Source organism: Oncorhynchus masou, chromosome 5 (assembly GCF_036934945.1).
Source record: "Oncorhynchus masou masou isolate Uvic2021 chromosome 5, UVic_Omas_1.1, whole genome shotgun sequence".
NCBI classification, from domain to species: domain Eukaryota; kingdom Metazoa; phylum Chordata; class Actinopteri; order Salmoniformes; family Salmonidae; genus Oncorhynchus; species Oncorhynchus masou.
In genome coordinates, this window is record NC_088216.1 from 56683933 (window position 1) to 56703036 (window position 19104).

The following is a 19104-nucleotide window of genomic DNA, read 5'->3' on the forward strand; positions in this document are numbered from 1 at the left end:
CAGTACCTATCGGCAATCAGATTTATCGGTGTGTCTGGCCCTTTACATCCTTAGGGAACCCGGGAGTGATTTTTTTCCGACCCCCTCCCTCGCCTACTTCCATGGCTCAAATGAAGTTAAAATATTTCCATTTCCTTGTGATCATGTGGGTGTGTGGAGTAGATAGGGTCCTTAGTTTAGGCCTCATAGAATGTGGTTTTAGCTCTGTATCTCATAATAGTTTAGGTTGAGTTCGAGGGTGAGAAGAGCTGATTGTGTATCTGTTCTTAAGATAACACTTTCTCTTCCTACTGTGATTGTCATATGCTTCTTCTATAATAATAATAGCTTTAAAAGCTTAGCAGCCCTTTGGATTGTGTTACTGTGGTTTTGGCTGTCAATGTGGCTTACGGGCGTTGTAATCTTCCGGGGTTTAAGCTTTATAATAAAACATAAATACCCAAGATAGAGGGGGGATCCTCTGTGTCCATGGCAACCCTGCGCATGTGGTGTCCAAGCCTCCCACCACCCCAAAGCTGTAGTGTGTGTGTGTGTGTGTGTCATCAGTGCCCACTCCTCAGGCAAGACTGTCTGACTATAATCCCCAATGGGCCATGCCAGCGGTTGATCTGTCTGTCTGGGGGTGGAGGAGGGGGAAGCAGGTCTCTTCATCTATTATTACAGTGGTTCCCAAACTTTTTATAGTCCCGTACCCCTTAAAACATTCAACCTCCAGCTATGTACCCCCTCTAGCACTTGGGTCAGGGCTCAAATTGTATTTTTGGCAGTGAAATGAGGCTACTCAGGCGAGAAAAAAAACTCACCCGAATGTATAGCCCCGTTGGAAAATATAAATGGACTCTTTGAAAATGTGAAGAAAAATAAATTAAATGTGAACCCCAGTTTGGGAATACCTGTATTATTATACAGTGGGGAGAACAAGTATTTGATACACTGCCGATTTTGCATGTTTTCCTACTTACAAAGCATGTAGAGGTCTGTAATTTTTTATCATAGGCACACTTCAACTGTGAGAGACGGAATCTAAAACAAAATCCAGAAAATCACATTGTATGATTTTTAAGTAATTAATTAGCATTTTATTGCATGACATAAGTATGTGATCACCTACCAACAAGTAAGAATTCCGGCACTCACAGACCTGTTAGTTTTTCTTTAAGACGCCCTCCTGTTCTCCACTCATTACCTATATTAACTACATCTGTTTGAACTCGTTACCTGTATAAAAGACACCTGTCCACACACTCAATCAAACAGACTCCAACCTCTCCACAATGGCCAAGACCAGAGAGCTGTGTAAGGACATCAGGCTAAAATTGTAGACCTGTACAAGGCTGGGATGGGCTACAGGACAATAGGCAAGCAGCTTGGTGAGAAGGCAACAACTGTTGGCGCAATTATTAGAAAATGGAAGAAGTTCAAGATGACGGTCAATCACCCTCGGTCTGGGGCTCCATGCAATATCTCACCTCGTGGGGCATCAATGATCATGAGGAAGGTGAGGGATCAGCCCAGAACTACATGGCAGGACCTGGTCAATGACCTGAAGAGAGCTGGGACCACAGTTTCAAAGAAAACCATTAGTAACACACTACGCCGTCCTGGATTAAAATCCTGCAGCGCACGCAAGGTCCCCCTGCTCAAGCCAGCGCATGTCCAGGCCCGTCTGAAGTTTGCCAATGACCATCTGGATGATCCAGATGAGGAATGGGAGAAGGTCATGTGGTGTGATGAGACAAAAATATGGCTTTTTGGTCAAAACTCCACTCGCCGTGTTTGGAGGAAGAAGAAGGATGAGTACAACCCCAAGAACACCATCCCAACCTGTGAAGCATGGAGGTGGAAACATCATTCTTTGGGGATGCTTTTCTGCAAAGGGGACAGGACGACTGCACGGTATTGAGGGGAGGATGGATGGGGCCATGTATTGCGAGATCTTGGCCAACAACCTCCTTCCCTCAGTAAGAGCATTGAAGATGGGTCGTGGCTGGGTCTTCCAGCATGACAACAACCCGAAACACACAGCCAGGGCAACTAAGGAGTGGCTCCGTAAGAAGCATCTCAATGTCCTGGAGTGGCCTAGCCAGTCTCCAGACCTGAACCCAATAAAAAAATCTTTGGAGGGAGCTGAAAGTCCGTATTGCCCAGCGACAGCCCCGAAACCTGAAGGATCTGGAGAAGGTCTGTATGGAGGAGTGGGCCAAAATCCCTGCTGCAGTGTGTGCAAACCTGGTCAAGAACTACAGGAAACATATGACCTCTGTAATTGCAAACAAAGGTTTCTTTACCAAATATTAAGTTCTGCTTTTCTGATGTATCAAATACTTAGGTCATGCAATAAAATGCAAATTAATTACTTAAAAATCATACAAATGTGATTTTCTGGATTTTTAGATTCTGTCTCTCACAGTTGAAGTGTACCTATGCTAAAAAAAAAATTAGACCTCTACATGCTTTGTAAGTAGGAAAAACTGCAAAATCGTCAGTGTATCAAATAATTGTTCTCCCCACTGTATGTGCCATACATGTAGCATTCTCCATGCCATGCACTGTCTAAGACTGCTAAGTCATGCTATAGGCCTACAACACTAAACTAATGCCATGTTGGCCTATAATTCATACTGTAACGTACTGAAAAGACTGTATAATGTAAAGACAACTAGTGCGGTATAAACATTAGCTAACGCTAACAGGCACAGTAGGCTCGTTGACATGAGGGTAAGGGATCTGCAGATTAACTCCGTGTACTGCGGCAGAAGTGACTCAGCTCCATAATTCAGAGTACATCAGTGAACTGGGCTCATGGCTAACATCTCTTTCTCTCTGTCTTGGAGTACACATCACGGACAAACTGAAATGGTCGACCCACACAGACAGAGTGGTGAAGAAAGCGCAACAGCGCCTCTTCAACCTCAGGAGGCTGAAGAAATTGGGCTTGTCATCTAAAACCCTCAAACTTTTACAGATGCACAATTGAGAGCATCCTGTTGGGCTGTATCACCACCTGGTATGGCAACTGCACCACCCACAACCGCAGGGCTCTCCAGAGGGTGGTGTAGTTTGCACAACGCATCACCAGGGGAAAACTACCTGCCCTCCAGGACACCTACAGCACTTGCTGTCACAGGAAGGCCAAAATGATAATCAAGGACAACAACCTACTCACCCCACTACCATCCAGAAGGCGAGGTCAGTACAGGTGCATCAAAGCTGGGACCGAGAGACTGAAAAAAAGCTTCTATCACAAGGCCATCAGACTGCTAAACAGCAATCACGAACACAGAGAGGCTGCTGCCTACAATACAGACTTGACAGCATTGGACACTTTAATAAATAGATCACTAGCCACTTTATTAAATGCCACTTTAATAATGATGTTTACATATCTTGCATTACTCATCCATATATGTAATATACTTACGGACAATGTCAAATGTGATATAGCGAAGCACCTGAGTGAGTTGGGTACGCAGGTAGTTTCCCAAAACGGATGACACAAACAACTGGATTCGTTATCCCTTTCATGCCCTGCATCCAGTCCTCTTACCGATATCTGAACAAGAGAGCTTCATCGAAATTGCAACAAGCGGTTCTGTGAAAATGTAATTTAATCAGAAGCCACTGACAGACTTCTGGTTTGGGCTGCACTCAGAGTATCCTGCCTTGGGCAAATAGCGCTGTTAAGACACTGGTGCCCTTTGCAAGCACGCATGTGAGAGTGAATTCTCGGCCCTCACTAGCATGAAAACTAAAAACAGGCACAGGCTGTGTGTGGAAAATTATTTAAGACAGACCCTCTCCAACACAACATTGTAGAGTTATGTGCATCCTTTCAAGCACACCCTTCTCATTAACATGTGGTGAGTTATTCACAATTTTCACAAGTAATATTTTATCTGTAAGATGGTTAAATAAAGAGCAAAATTATTGATTATTATTACACTTATTATCACGTAGAAATGCCCTTGTTTTTTTAAAGAAAATCACATTTTTTGTCCATTAAAATAACATCAGATTTATCAGAAATAAAGTGTAGACATTGTTAATGTTGTAAATGAATATTGTAGCTGGAAATGGCAGATTTTTAATGGAATATCTACATAGGCATACAGAGGCCAATTATTAGCAACCATCACTCCTGTGTTCCAATGACACGTTGTGTTAGCTAATCCAAGTTTATCATTTTAAAAGGCTAATTGATTAGAAAATCCTTTTGCAATTATGTTAGCACAGCTGAAAACTGTTGTTCTGATTAAAGAAGCAATAAAACTGGCCTTCTTTAGATTAGTTGAGTATGTGGAGCATCAGCATGTGTGGGTTCGATTACAGGCTCGAAATGACTAGAAACAAAGACCTTTCTTCTGAAACTCATCAGTCTATTCTTGTTCTGAGAAATGAAGGCTATTCCATGCGAGAAATTGCCAAGAAACTGAAGATCTCGTATAATGCTGTGCCCTACTCCCTTCGCAGAACAGCTGGCTCTAAACAGAATAGAAAGAGGAGTGGAAGGCCCCGGTGCACAACTGAGCAAGAGGACAATTACATTAGAGTGTCTACTTTGAGAAACAGACGTCTCACAAGTCCTCAACTGGCAGCTTCATTAAATAGTACCCGCAAAACACCAGTCTCAACGTCAACAGTGAAGAGGCGACTGGGATGCTGGCCTTCCTGGCAGAGTTACAAAGAAAAAGCCCTATCTCAGACTGGCCAATAAAAATAAAATATTAAGATGGGCAAAAGAACACAGACACTGGACAGAGAGGAACTCTCTGAAGAGAGAGAGAGAGAGAGAGAGAGAGAGTTGAGCGTGAGGTGCATCCTATTATGTAACACAAATGTTTCATTTCCAAAATGGAGAACTTCTCTGGACATTTCTGCAGATCTCTGCCAATATCAGACTGTTGTTCTACAATATGTGCCACACACTGAATCTGTGCTTCCTTCTCTATTGGTCATTGCTGACCTTTAACTATGGTCAGAGATCAGTGCACAGCCCCTCAGTTACAGTTAATGAGCTTTTCAATGGATAGTCTGAAGCATCTTCCTGCCCTGTGTGTATCTGTGGCCAACACACTGAGGACACTGACGCAGAAGCTACATTTTGGCTACAATCCCCAACATACACATAGTCCCCATTCTACACTGCCTTGTTTATGGTGATGAAGTGCAGGGTAGGAAGGAGAGAAAGGCTGAGAAAGGAGAGAGCCATAGAGAAAGCATATCAGATGTAGAGATAGACAGAGAGAGGGAATGAGCGACAGAGCCATGGATAGACAGTGGGAGAGAGAGGGTTAAGCGAGATAGAAAACAAGCAACCGAGCATCAGAGAGAGAGAGAGAGAGGATGAGTGAGGGATAGAAGAATGAGTGTCCGAGAATGTAAGCAACAGAGAGCACGAGAGAGAGAGAGAGAGAGAGAGAGTGAGCGAGATAGAGAGATCCCCAGCAGCAGTACTGGCCCACTGTGACTCCGAGGGCTAAATGAGCCAGGCGTGTTGCCTCCTGATGCTCTGTGACCTAGATTGGGAGACGCAGACACGACCGTAATCTCTCTCTCTCTCCCCCAACTGTCTCTCTCTCTCTTTTTCTCCCCTTCTCCACTCAGCACTGAACAGGCTGCTGTGCTGAAAAACCTGCCTCTCCTCCCCACATCAACAGACAGTACACACACACACAAACACACGACTGGACAAACACTCACGAGTCACTATTAGTCCACACTGAGACAGGGCTCAGAGCAAAGCAAAGGGAATCCCATTCACTCAGCTCTTATCAGAGCATTACACCACACTATACACACAGACCTTGGAGACAAGGCAGGAGACACAAAAACCAGGCAAAGGGGCACACATTGTGTGTGTGTGTGTGTGAAGTAGTCATTTACAGTAGCTGTACAGCTAGCTTACTTTCACACACACATACAGTTCATTTTAGCAGCTTAAAACACATAAAGGGTTGTGGTTGAGCATTTTGAATTCCAGCTGAGCTTCCAGCCAGCATGGCTTTGATCCTCTCAATGGCTACCATTGTGTCCCCACAGTCACCGGGGTTAGAGCTGGGTGTAGGGGAGACCTTAAAGGGATAATTCAGGATTTTGGCAATGAGGCCCTTTATCTACTTCCCAGTGTCAGATGCACGCACGCACACGCACGCACACACGTGCGCAAACACGCACATAATCCACCACCACGGCAATTGTGCATATTTCCTATATTTGTTGCCATGGGAGTCCCGTCTTTGGGACAAAGTGACAACAATGGGCTGATTGTTAGAAATGTAAAGGATATGCATGAGAAACATTAAGAAGACTCCGGATAGACTGCTACTACTGCATATAAATGGAAATGTACTGGCAGTCCATTAAAATAGATGATGTGTTTTGGTGCATAATACTGATAAAGTACTTCCCAAAAGATAGATAGTAGAGAGTAGGCTATGTGTTTACAGCAACAGCTTTGATATTTTTTTTTCTAGTGTGTTATTGACTGTACGTTTGTTTATCCCATGTGTAACTGTGTTGTTTGTGTTGCACTGCTTTGCTTTATCTTGGCCAGGTCACAGTTGTAAATGAAAACTTGTTCTCAACTGGCCTACCTGGTTAAATAAAGGTAGAGGAAAAATAAAATAAAAAGACTGTTGTTCGCCACTGTGACAGAGACGTTCAGTTGAATGATGGCCGCACTGGGGGTTTGGAGTTTTTATTGAGTTGTTGTGCTACTGAAGCCTTTACTGACTCCAGTCTCAACTGATCCAATTCATGTACTGTATGATACTAGCTACAGTTAAACTACAACCACCAGCAGGCTGATGGAACTACAAACATGGCTACTCCGGTCTGGCCATCTGGTCATAGCTCAGTGTGGATGGAATAATGAGACAGGCTTCTCTTTGTGGTGAATCAATCGTTGGGTGTTAAGTGCTGCTGGGGCTCAAAATGGATTATGTGTGTGAGGAGTCAGTGGACTAGCTGAGAGCTACAGGACTGATGGGCAGGAATAAACAAACACCTCAAACTTGAGCCATAACACCACAACAACAGGCCATTTCAACACTCAAAGTACAATGTATCCTAATAAACATGTATCTAGGCTACATTTTAATAAGCCTACACTGTCTGTTAATGTAACTACAGAGATTGTCAAGTGATAGGCCTACACGAGGAGCTGGTAGGTCTTAACAGGGGTAGTTAACTACTGCTCTAAATGTCCGAGGACAACAGACAAATAAGCATACAGCAAGCTGGCATTTACAGTTGAGTAGTAGAGTTGTATAGGCCTACTACTACAAAAAAAAAACTAGCAATAAAAAAAATAAAAACCAGTGTATGCCACACAACGACACACTCGAACATTTACACTCAATTTGCACACACAGCAGAAAACTAGAGACAGTCTGTTTATGCAGTACATCTGTTTATATAGCATGCCATTATTATTAATAGATAGGTACTCCTGTCTGTTCTCTCTCCATCTGTGTGTGTGATCCTAAGGAGAGCAGCACTACTCCGAACCGTCACTAACCAAACTGTTAATTGCTGTCTATTATTAAACGAGACCACAAGTAGAAGTGAGTTCACCCACCATTTGTAACAGTGAATTAAGGCTTCTCCATCACTCATACTTTTTCAGAAGTGCCCTGTGACATATTAAACAGCCCAATCTAATTGATTTGATCAATGTAAAATAGATTTCACACATCTTTTTGAGCAGACTGGTCTCAGTAACAGCTAGAAGCAACATAGTAAACGTAAATCTGGGACACTCAAATTAGTATGATATGTTACGTTTGGTTTGGTTACATAAGATAGGTTACTTAAGGCAAAAACAGAAGGAGGGTGGTTAATCGGGGTGAATGAGTTGGCCTATAACATGGACGTCTAGCAACCATAAGGTTGCGTGTTTGGATCTCATCACAGAGAACTTTAGCATTTTAGATAATTAGAAACGACTTACTATTTTTTAGCTACTTTGCAACTACTTAGCATGTTAGTTAACCCTAACCCCTAGAGCTAGCTAACATTAATGTTAGCTACCTAGCTAACGTTAGTCACAACAAATTGGAATTAGTAACATATTGTACATTTTGTAATTCGTAACATATCGTGCAAATTGTAATTCGTAACACATCGTACGAAATGGATGATGGACATCCACAAATGAATAGATACCATACAAAACGTAACATGTACTAAATGGAGTGTCTCGGATTTACATAGAGACTAATACGAAATGCTCTGAGACCATGTTGTTGAGGGAGTTGTTTTGATTAGTTTGTAACCACTGAGAGGCCATCTTTGTGGCTGTATCCCAGGGGGGCTGTGTTTGATGATGTGCACAGGCTATTTGATTCTACTATGATTCTCTTGTTAGGCTAATGTCCTTACATTGAGACGTTTCAGAAAGCAACTCTTGAATGATTATTACAGGTGAGTAGTGACAAAAGTAACTTTTTTTTAGTATCAAATAAAACACATTTTGAAATTATACTCAGCAGATTTGATGGAAAATCCCAAGTGCCAGGACCCACGGCCATAGGTCTGGTGGTGGCAGAATAGTATGGAGGCCTTGGAAAATGACTGAAAATGTTTCTCCACACCTGGTCTCCTGTTTCAGTTTCAATCATCCAACTGTGTCTGGGTGAGACCTGGACAGTCGGAATCCATGATGACTCCATGGAGTCATGCGTTTCAGCGGTAAGCTGTGAAGAGCTCAATAGGCACAGTGTGAAACTGTACTATTATTCAATGTTCACACAGTGGGGACAGGGGAGCAGATTCAGGGAGAGAATTGACTTCAGTAAGTCAGTCACCAATGGTAACTCTACTTTTCCATCACACACGTTCTCTCTCCTTCCTCTGCAAAACTGAAACATTACATTACCCATGCACCCCAGGGGTGCTTTGAACCGCATGGCACAGATCCAGCAACACTGTGATTCACCCACCAAGGAGGAGACTTGCATAACACCATATTATTTATTTTTAGTGAAAACAAGGCAAACGCTGAATTCCCACATTAACAAGAGAGTTTAGCAGTCGACAGCCTTGTCGGTCTATAGAACGTGCAACATAATTTCAACAGCACTATCGCTTGAGAAACAGACACAATAACTATGTGATGAGGAAGAGAGCCTTGACCTAATTTCTGACAAGAGGAAAACCTCTATGATCTCCTTTTTTACACTGTAAATTACATGAAGGCAATTTTTATCCCAGCTACTAGAGAAAAATGCACTGACTCTGCAAAGCAAATTGGAAGATTGTGTTAATGTTGAAAGCTATGGTTACCACTGATGGTAAGTATTATGTAAAGTATAAATAAACAACAAACCTTATTTTTAAAAAAATCCAGCCATAAGCTATACATAGTATCATACAGTTAATACATCAAAAGCCTTATCCAATAAAATAGTCATCTCTATTATCCTCATTCCTCAAAAACACTATGCCAACACTAGGCGAAAATAATAACGATGGTATTTTGATTACATTAACTACAGTAGCTAATCAAATTAAAATAGGTCAGTGTTTTTATTCTCCGCGGCAACATAGCAGGGGGAGGGAGTCGTGCTTGCCCGGTTATAGACTGCAGTTCTCACCACTGACAGCGGACGGGTGATTGTTGTTGTTTTTATCTGGGACACACACGTAGGAGCATTTACGGGACACAACACCGATCTCTCTTTCCCCCGTCTAAAATCCTTACCTTCGGACAGTTCCAAATCCAACTCCGCCAATTGGTCCTTGACCTCTTTCGGCAGTGCCAACATATCCACGCCTCGGTCCGCCATCGTTGCAGGAATAAAACGTAGAATGTTAAGAAATTAAAAGTGGTGACAAGTTCCTGAATCAACGAGAAAAGCAAAAATCAAGACAGTACTCCATCCTTTCGACTCCCTAACACCGCCATAACTGTGAGCAATGAACAACTCACCAAAGGAATCTGTCACATGACCATGTCTGATGTTAATGGTTGTGACTGGAGCATGAAATCAATCAATAGACTGCCTGCTCCCCCTGGCGTTACTGTATGGCAGGGATCATCAACTAGATTCAGCCATCAACTATATTTTCTTGAGCGGTTGGTGAGGGGCCGGAACATAATTACAAATCATTTGTAGACTGCAAATTGCCAGCAATAAACCCAAATAGATGTTTGACAATCATTTCAAACATTGCTTACATTTGTATACAATCACGTGTCTCTCTATTATGCGTGGGAACAGATTTCTTAAATTAAAATCACTGGAGTTGATTTCCTGGTGTTTTTACAGTCTTTTATGTCAGACTATGAACAATCAAAAAAACTTTGGGGGTCAAATAAAACCACCCACATTTCAAATTCGGCCCACCAGTTGGTGAATCCTGCTGTATGGAAAATGAATGTTTATGAACATTTCACACATCACTGACTGAACACACACTGGGCTACTTTTTATGAAACTATGGTCCATAATATCGGTCAGTCAACTATTGCAATTTCATGACAAGATGAACATACTAACATCACACAAATGTCTGGAACACAATTTTAGAGGCTAATTCTAAATTCCACAAGTCAATGTTCACTTAGTCATGCATTCATGTCAGTGGGAGACTTAGTGAAAAATCAATTTAGTGGAAGTTAGGATTCTCCCCTTACGCTCTATACACAGTCACACGCAAGGTCTAGCTTGCTCTCTGACATACAGAAGCCTTCTCGTTTCCTGTGCTTGTTGTGTACACGTATGCCACCAGCCCATCCTAATCCCTGAGCACATCAGACAGCTTCTGCTCCTACTGTCATGGAGCTCTATACCAAGGGGATAGGCACTTAGATACTAAGCATGAAAAAGATTAACCTAAACCCCTTGTTGCCAGTAACTTATTTATTTTGCCGGAGATCTTTCATTAGTTGAGACTATACACAAGTTAAATTTCCCCCGCCTTGAGGTGTAATTATTTTGGGCAAAAACACCCTCTCGACGGATTGGAGACAAATTCCATAATAGTTTGTGGGAGGTTACACCCTGGGTTCACTGTTGAAGACAGACATATCCATCCTCTTGACAGAACACGAGGGGAAAGGTAACGTGCCGCAGGGTTCAGTTATAGCAATAACAAAATGATGAATAGAGCATTGACATGTTAAAAAAAGATGAAACAAACAAGGTATTCCGCAACACAAAATGTGAAAAAAAAAGACATCACTCAATGACATTTCATAACAAATATTTCAGTGACGTGTCTTACAAAAGTGATATACTCCAAAAGACAGTATAGTTTTTTAAATGTTGGAAAGCACCCGAGAGTAGGACATGATCTTTAACCCGAGAGTAGGACATGATCTTCATATAGATGTCCCCTAATGGAGATTTGCATTCAAGAATATGTCGTAGGTTTACATTTTCTCTTATCATTTAGAATGTAATTGGTTTTCATTGAATTAGAACAAACCATTCTACCACTGTATTCACTACACACGTTTTAGCTAAATGCAGGAACATTAATATTTGTTTTGAATATAAAAATATATTGCACTACTTTTTCCTCAACTTAGCCTGGGTAAATGATTTATAAATCTAATGAAAAGTTTGTTGATTACTACATAAAGTATAATCTAAAACCTAACCATTTCAAGTGTTATATTAGGACATTGTCATTGTTTGCATCAGTCATTTGATATCACTTTAAAAAGTGGGAGAGAAAAGCAGTATGATAAAAACCAGCAATAATGAGCAGACACCAGCACAGACAGTGGTCTTCATCAGTCTCCTCTAATATCCATGCAGTCAATAAGGGTTTCATACACATTGTCAGAATGCAGAATTCCTATTAAAAAAAAACAATAATAATACAAATTTTTAAAAAGGCCAGACATTGAATATACTCATACTTTGGCTCACTCCATGACAAAGGGAAAACAATATCTCACGCTTATTCAGCCCTAAAAAAAAAAGTTTCCCCATGGATTAACAGCTGCATGAAGAAGATAAATATGTAAGGAGAGATTTACACTGTAGACAGGGGAGATTTGCAAATAGACAAAAACACACTACATTCAGTGATCGAGTGTGTGTATGTCACGGGGTGTGAGTATGTACATATGCAATGACAGTGCTTCCAAGCAGGGATCCATCAGAAAAGGGGCAAAAGGGGCGGGACGACTCAGTATGTTCAGTGATTATCATTGGCTGTGAGCGTGTGTTTGGGGGGTAGGGTGGGTGGTTTGTGTGGCTTTGACAGGATGTCAACTCCCAACATCCTTTCCTGGCTGCCACTGTATCCAAGGTTTGAGCATAGGTTGGAGACAGTACTTCTCACCCCCCCCCCCTTCTATTAACAACTGGTGGGATTTCAGATTTCAAATCAGGTCCCTTTCAATCGCTCACATAATTGTACCAGTCCGGCCTCCTAATGTTCTTATTGGCTCCTTGCGCATCATCTGGGGGCGGGCTGAGGCTGTGGCGCCATGAGGACCCCTCCCTGGTGGGCCGTCCCCATCCCGGCCAGGACCGACATGGCCACTGCCTCAGCCGCGCATACGCTCAGCCCGTTGACGGTGATGGCACCAGGGCTGGGGTCAGGGGCCGAAGGCCCGTGCTGGATGGCCAAGGCTGTGGAGCCCGTAGGCTCGGAGGGGAGATCCCTGGAGCTCTCCTCTCCTCCTGCAGCTACAGAGAGAGAGAGAAACATTCACCCTTAAAGAGAGGTGACAGGCAAGCAATAGATTAGATGGATGAGTTGGATCGGTAGGTAGGTGAATGGATGTACAAGTTGATTGGGAACAGATAAATGAGGCTAAATTAAAAATCAAACAGATGGAGTGAATGACAGACTTGTGTGATTGATTGTTGATTCATGTATACTATATATACACAAAAGTATGTGGACATACTTCAAATTAGTGGATTTGGCTATTTCAGCCACACTGACAAGTGTATAAAATCAAACACACAGCCATGCACTCTCCGTAGACAAACAATGGCAGTAGAATGGCCTTACCGAAGAGCCCAGTGCCTTTCAACGTGGCACCGTCATAGGATGCCACCTTTCCAACAAGTCAGTTCGTCAAATAACTGTTCGTCGGGAGCTTCATGAAATAGGTTTCCATAGCCAAGCAGCCGCAAACAAGCCTAAGATCACCATGTTCAATGCCAAGCGTCAGCTGGAGTCGTGTAAAGCTCGCCACCATCGGACTCTGGAGCAGTGGAAACGCATTCTCTGGAGTGATGAATCACGCTTCACCATCTGGCAGTCCGACAGACAAATTTGGTTTTGGTGGATGCCAGGAGAACGTGCCCCAATGCATAGTGCTCACTGTAAAGTTTGGTGAAAGAAGAAGAATGGTCTAGGGCTGTTTTCATGGTTTTGGCTAGGCCCTTTAGCTACAATGAAGGGAAATCTTAACGCTACAGCATTCAATGACATTCTAGACGATTCTGTGCTTCCAGCTAGCAACAGTTTGGGGAAGATCCTTTCCTGTTTCAGCATGACAACGCACAAAGTCCACAAAGCGAGTCCATACAGAAATGATTTGTCGAGATTGGTGTGTAAGAACTTGACTGGCCTGACCTCAACTTCATCAAACACCTTTGGGGTGAATTGGAACACCGACTGCGAGCCAAGCCTAATCGCCCAACATCAGTGCCTGACCTCACTAATGCTGAATGGAAGCTGAATGGAAGCAAGTCCCCACAGCTATATTCCAACATCTAGTAGAAAGCCTTCCCAGAAGATTGGAGGCTGTTATAGCATCAAAAGGGGGACCAACTCAATATTCGTGCCCATGATTTTGGAATGAGATGCTCGACGAGTTGGTGTCCACATACTTTTGGTCATGTAGTGTATGTTGTCTTAGTTACCTAAGTAGGCAGCCGCCTTCTGCATGGCAGTGACAGGGCAGTCTTTGTGGGCCAGTAGCAGCTGTTTCAGTTGTGTCACCTCGTTCCTCAGCAGACCCACTTCATTCTGATAGAAACAGAACACCACATATAGGCATGAACACACAAGACAATGTATACACAACATTTGTCTTCTCAACCACTGACAATCATACACCAAAACCCCATGGGCACAAGAATCATATTAGGGCTTAGACAGGTTCATGGTTTTAAAGATGCACTATGCAGAAATCACTCTGCCATTTCCTGGTTGCTAAAATTCTAATAGTTGCCAAAACAAGGAAGTATAGTGTAGAGAATCATTGTACCATCTAAAACCACTGTGAAATATCTTTTCCATAACCAAAAATATTGTATTTTCAACTGGTGTACAAAACCAAAAGGAAGACAAAAATAAAAATTAAGAATGGGAAGCATAGAAATAAACCACATAGAACAGATCAGCCGCTTCTTAGACTTGCTTTCAATGAGAAAGAAATGTGAGTTATAGATATGTCACTGTGAATTTGGTCAGGTCGCCCAAAAAGTTACATATTGCCTTTGCCCTTCTCATTGCCTTTTATGGTCTATTGTAACGGACTCAAATAGACAGTTACAGTCTAGGTCCAGTTACAGTCATAGTCATAGTGCAGTAGACTCACGGTCAAAGAGACGTTCATGGTAGCCAGGTCCTCTGCCTTCCTTTCCAGTGAGCCAACCCAAACCTTGCGTTTCTGTCGGCAGCGAGACGCCGCCGCCCTGTTCCTCTCCAGGAAGCGCTGCCTTCTCTCATCTGGGTCGGCCTCCGCACCCCGCCGCCTCCTACCCCCGGTGGGCTGGGCCGGGGATACCTGGGGGGACGGGGAGAGTGTTATATACCTTGGACTAGGTGTGTGTGCATGAGAGAGAGAAAATGCAAGAGTGTGAGCTTGTGTGTGTGTGTGTGTGTGTGTGTGTGTGTGTGTGTAAAAGTGCATTTGAATGTGTATTTCAAAGTGTGCCCGTGTATACGCCTCACCATCATGTCCTCTGAATGTAGACTATACCCAAATGGAGAGGAGGAGCCACTGCTGGTTTGCTGTGTGAGTATATGTAAATCATATATGCATGAGTGTGCCTGTGCATTTTTGTATTCACTGTTTGTGCACAAAATGTACGCAAATACATGCAAGCGACATGAGATAATGCATTACCAAATATATAGGGTCAGACGGAATCTGCAGAGAAGTTCTCTTATCAATACCTTTATAGAGTTGCCAGCATATTTTATCGACAAAACATGGTTTGTAGAAGCTTTTAGTTTGTACAGTGTTCTTTCCAGCATTTTTATCATTTCTGGAGATAAAGGGCCACCCTGCCTCTAGCAGATTCCACCTGACCCTTAGTTATTGTATCAGTATGTATGCGTTTTACCTGTGGCTGTGCAGGTGAGGGGGTGTCAGAATGCTGCGAGGGTTGCTGGCTCTGCTCATGTCTCTGAGGGACAGCGGGGCTGGAACCTGGCCCCCCTCCCAACCCCCCTGTGCCCTCTCCCACCCCCCCTGTGCCCCCTCCAGCCCCGTTCTGAGCCCCCGGGCCATGCTGTTGCTGGGTCAGCACCGCCTTCAGCCTCTACAGAGAGGGATGGACACAGAGAAATGCCATACAGATGTCAACAACATGCCTTCCTAGGGTTGCAAAACTACAAGTTATTTTGGTAATTAACAGTTACTGGTAACATTGCCTCCCTTTGCAACCCTGTGCCTGCCACTGCCACGGGTAGGCCCACTGCTATTTGGTCCTTAACTTTGTGTGTGGTGTGTAGTGTGTCCGCCAGTGCATGCGCCTCTCACCATCTTGGCCTCCGAGTGTAGACTATACCCAGATGGGGAGGAGGAGCCACTGCTGGTCCCACCAAACGGAGGGCCTGGAATCCCAGGGATGTTGGGAACCATATTAAATGGCCTCGCCAGCTACACATTACACAAGAAGAGACTAAATATGAGGACAAAATAACACTTACCAATATCTGCCATTATCAAGTCTGTTATTGTTAATTAGACATCTACTACTTTCACTAAAACTGCCGATGTAAAAAGGGCATTAAAGTAAATGTGATTGATTCTCACAGATATGACTGAGGTCATATTTGGGCTGGGGAGGAGAGGGACCGTCTGTCCGTTGGGGAGATGCATTACCAGTGGGAAGGAGCCTGTCGGAGAGCTGAGAACAGGAGATTGGTATAAATGAAATAGACAAGAGAGAATACAAATATAGACAGTTGTTGGTAGATTAGACTCACCCCAGTTGTCTGTTGGAGGGTGGGGTTTGTGTGATGACAGAAGTCGGCGACGGCAGTGTCGGGTGCAGGGGGTCGTAACCAAGGTGAATGGGGAGGGACCCAGGCCGTACAATGGTTGGCGTGGTGGTGGAGCTCAACACTGGCCGTGGAGGAGGAAGAGTCTCCTGTCAACACACATCACATCCAGTTAGAGAAACCCAGGTGGTAGTTGAACACTACAGGCCGCTGAGCTGAACACACTAAGACACCCACTAATTGTCTACTTTTTGCTGACATCTTCTTTACTTGCCTCATAGTTAAGTGATTACTTTACTCACCACTGTTCCTTACTCTCTCTCTCACCCAAGTTACCATGCAAACTTGACAAGAGGAAAGAACACACATCGATTCGTCTGTTCAACCATACAACCTGATCGCCCTGCCCCCAGGACATACCTTTCCTCTCCCCATTGGCTCCTTGCTACTGTCCGACATGCTGGAGATGGAGTCAGGACTGCCTGGGGGGGAGGAGTCAACCTCCAGAGGCCCCTCATCCTCCTCCTTCACCCCAGACAGGGTCTGTAGGGGTGGGGCAAGAAGATGAGGGGTGGGGAGCTGTGTGGGGACCAACAATCAGACACAACATTAATAAATTGGTCAAACTACCCATGTTTAAAAACCAAACCCATCCTATCCCCTCCACCGTCCTCACCCTCACCGGGTTTTTGTTCCTCTGGTCGTCCTCATGGGCCTTCCGGAACTCCTGTTCGAAGGAGCTGGCCAGCTCATTGAACAGACCCACCTCCTCACAGTTCTTCAGGAAGCGGGTGGGCGTGGGGGTCTGGTCTGGTGGTCGAGAGAAAGAGGAGACACTGGTTTAGAGGCTTCATAGTGCAGGCAAATCCCCTCTGTCAACAACAGAGATTGCTTATCTGTCCACACAGGGTGGTGTTGGTTTGATAGCTAGACAAAAATGTTTCTCTCATAATTTTCTCATACAGTCAAATTGAGAAATTCTAGGAATAGTAAAGGTAAGTACCTGCGATGATGACGGAGTCAGTTCTGGCAGGACCAAATTTTAGGGTCATCTCATGCTTATGTTTGTGGACTGACAGATGGTCTTCATTGGTAAATCTCTGTACACAAAGAAAATGCAAGTCACTGGTGAAAGTAATCTGATGGCTCCTAAAATCCGAGATCTGTAAAGACAGGAGGGAGAGTGGGAAAAGAGAGTGAAGAGAAAAGGAGGGTAAATTAGACCCTACCTGTCCACAGCCTGGGGCGGTGCACACAAAAGGTCGATCGTCCCCCATCTCACACAAAGAGCCTGCAATGAAAAGGTATGGGAAAGGAAGAGAATGAAAGTGTTATTTTGTCTCTGCCTCTAAAATCTTGGTAGATTAAAAAATAAAAACAGGCTGTATCGGCTAATACATTAGGGTTAACAAATAGATATTCATAAGGATTTCCTACTGCCTACATGTTCAGTATTTCCAACTAAAGCACCTTGTTAACACTACAATGAAGAAAAACGAAAAATGCTAACGTTAGTATCAAACAAATATATTAAAGCTGACATGAACAATTTTCTTGGTGACAAAACGTTAAACATATGTCCCAGCTGGCAAGTCAAAATGTGATAGTCTTAACTAGCTAGTGTTTTTGAATAGTAAAATACGTATTTTAGTTACTAACGTTATTGTCCTAGCTAAATGGCCTCCTCTCTGCTGACTGTCAACAAACAGCGCAGTTCACATGGGGTGAATTCATTACGTCTTGCAACGGAAACCGTTTAAGAACCAAATGGAGCAAACGGAACTAAACCGGGAGGAACCAAGCTGAATATTTTACAATATAAACTCGTTTTCGTTGCAAAACGTTTTCCGTTTGGAGTAAACGGATTCTGTTTCAAAATGGTTTGCAACAGAATCTGCGTAATTAACGCACCATGCCGTTGTCGACTGTCTCAACCCTGGTTTTAATGTGTATATGGTCTCAACTAAGACAGAAACTACCTAACAGACTCTGCTAACTAGTTAGTTAGCTAACAAGGGGCACGATGGCTAACTATGGGCCAATGATCACAACAGCACGTCAAGTTAGATATAGCTAGCTAGCAACATAATGTCAGACAGGACGAAGAATGGACCTCACTATGCAATATCTGACAGGCCATCATCATCATCATCACATGAGATGTTTTGGTACAGGCAGTAAGGTTACAGCAGACCAACCACATTGGCAATAACGGCCGAGCGAATTAAAAGGGCTTCTTGGTGGTCTCTTTGCTAAATTAGCTAGCTTTCTTTACCTTCCCCTTTTTTCAGCTAAAAACTTGCTAGCTAACGCCTTGCTAGATGGTATTGTACTGAACACACAGGCTAGTTAGCTAGCTAACGTTATGTTAGCTGGCTAGGCTAACGTTAAAGCACTGACACAATTCGAGGCGCGTCAAATAAGTATTTCAGGATGGGGAAGGTAAATGTGACAGACGGTCAATACACCTGTTCCCCGACAAAGACTATTTGGTAAAATCTTGATATCGGAACACGAGCAAGTCAAATGTTTACAAACTCACCCAACGTCCCTACCTCTCCCCTTCTCTGCTGCTGGAACTCCTACACTGCGCTGCCTGCGTTGGGTTGAAATCGCGCGAGAGGTGAAAGTGTCCAATTTTTTACGTAACAGGATTACTGGGGTGAAAAATCCGAGATTATGTAAACATGAGGCGGTTTGTATGTGTCCTCAAATTGCAAAAAATAAATGATGAGAGCCCTGCAATTTACAAATCACGGCGTTTTTCATAACATTTTCATCATAATATGATACATTGTATGTTGTATGCTTGATGTAAATGCAAGCCTACACATATGTATAATGGCAGAATATTTTCTATTTGTGGAAAATTGCAGTCCCTATGTATGGTAATCCTTTCAGGGCCGGCCCTAACCTTTTGGGGGCCCTAAAGGAGATTTGTAAGCAAAG

At 43.4% G+C, this 19104-nt stretch overlaps 2 protein-coding genes across 11 annotated transcripts in view; both read right to left on the minus strand.

Moving 5' to 3' along the window:
* LOC135539919 (disco-interacting protein 2 homolog B-A-like) overlaps window positions 1-9945 on the minus strand; it is a 106624-nt gene extending 96679 nt beyond the window's left edge. For all 4 annotated transcript variants that reach the window (XM_064966178.1, XM_064966177.1, XM_064966176.1 and 1 more), the window contains exon 1: window positions 9704-9945. In XM_064966178.1, the coding sequence (XP_064822250.1) occupies window positions 9704-9788 (85 nt within the window). In that variant the 5' untranslated portion in view covers window positions 9789-9945. The remainder of the gene's footprint in view (window positions 1-9703) is intronic.
* A 315-nt stretch (window positions 9946-10260) lies between these two features.
* On the minus strand, window positions 10261-18756 carry LOC135539921 (cyclic AMP-dependent transcription factor ATF-7-like). 7 transcript variants are annotated; one of them, XM_064966184.1, is made up of 13 exons: window positions 18698-18756; window positions 17385-17446; window positions 17159-17255; window positions 16838-16965; window positions 16576-16698; window positions 16141-16304; window positions 15968-16061; window positions 15692-15811; window positions 15273-15470; window positions 14878-14937; window positions 14522-14710; window positions 13842-13947; window positions 10261-12650 (listed from the first exon to the last, which is right to left on the minus strand). In XM_064966184.1, exons 2-13 carry the CDS (start codon window positions 17430-17432, stop codon window positions 12418-12420), a joined length of 1560 nt encoding a protein of 519 aa, XP_064822256.1. In that variant the 5' UTR covers window positions 17433-17446; window positions 18698-18756; the 3' UTR covers window positions 10261-12417. The 7 variants fall into 7 exon arrangements, with proteins under 7 accessions (XP_064822256.1, XP_064822254.1, XP_064822255.1 ...); XM_064966182.1 differs by having other exon boundaries at window positions 16576-16734; XM_064966183.1 differs by having other exon boundaries at window positions 16832-16965.
* Between the last annotated feature and the right edge of the window lie 348 nt (window positions 18757-19104).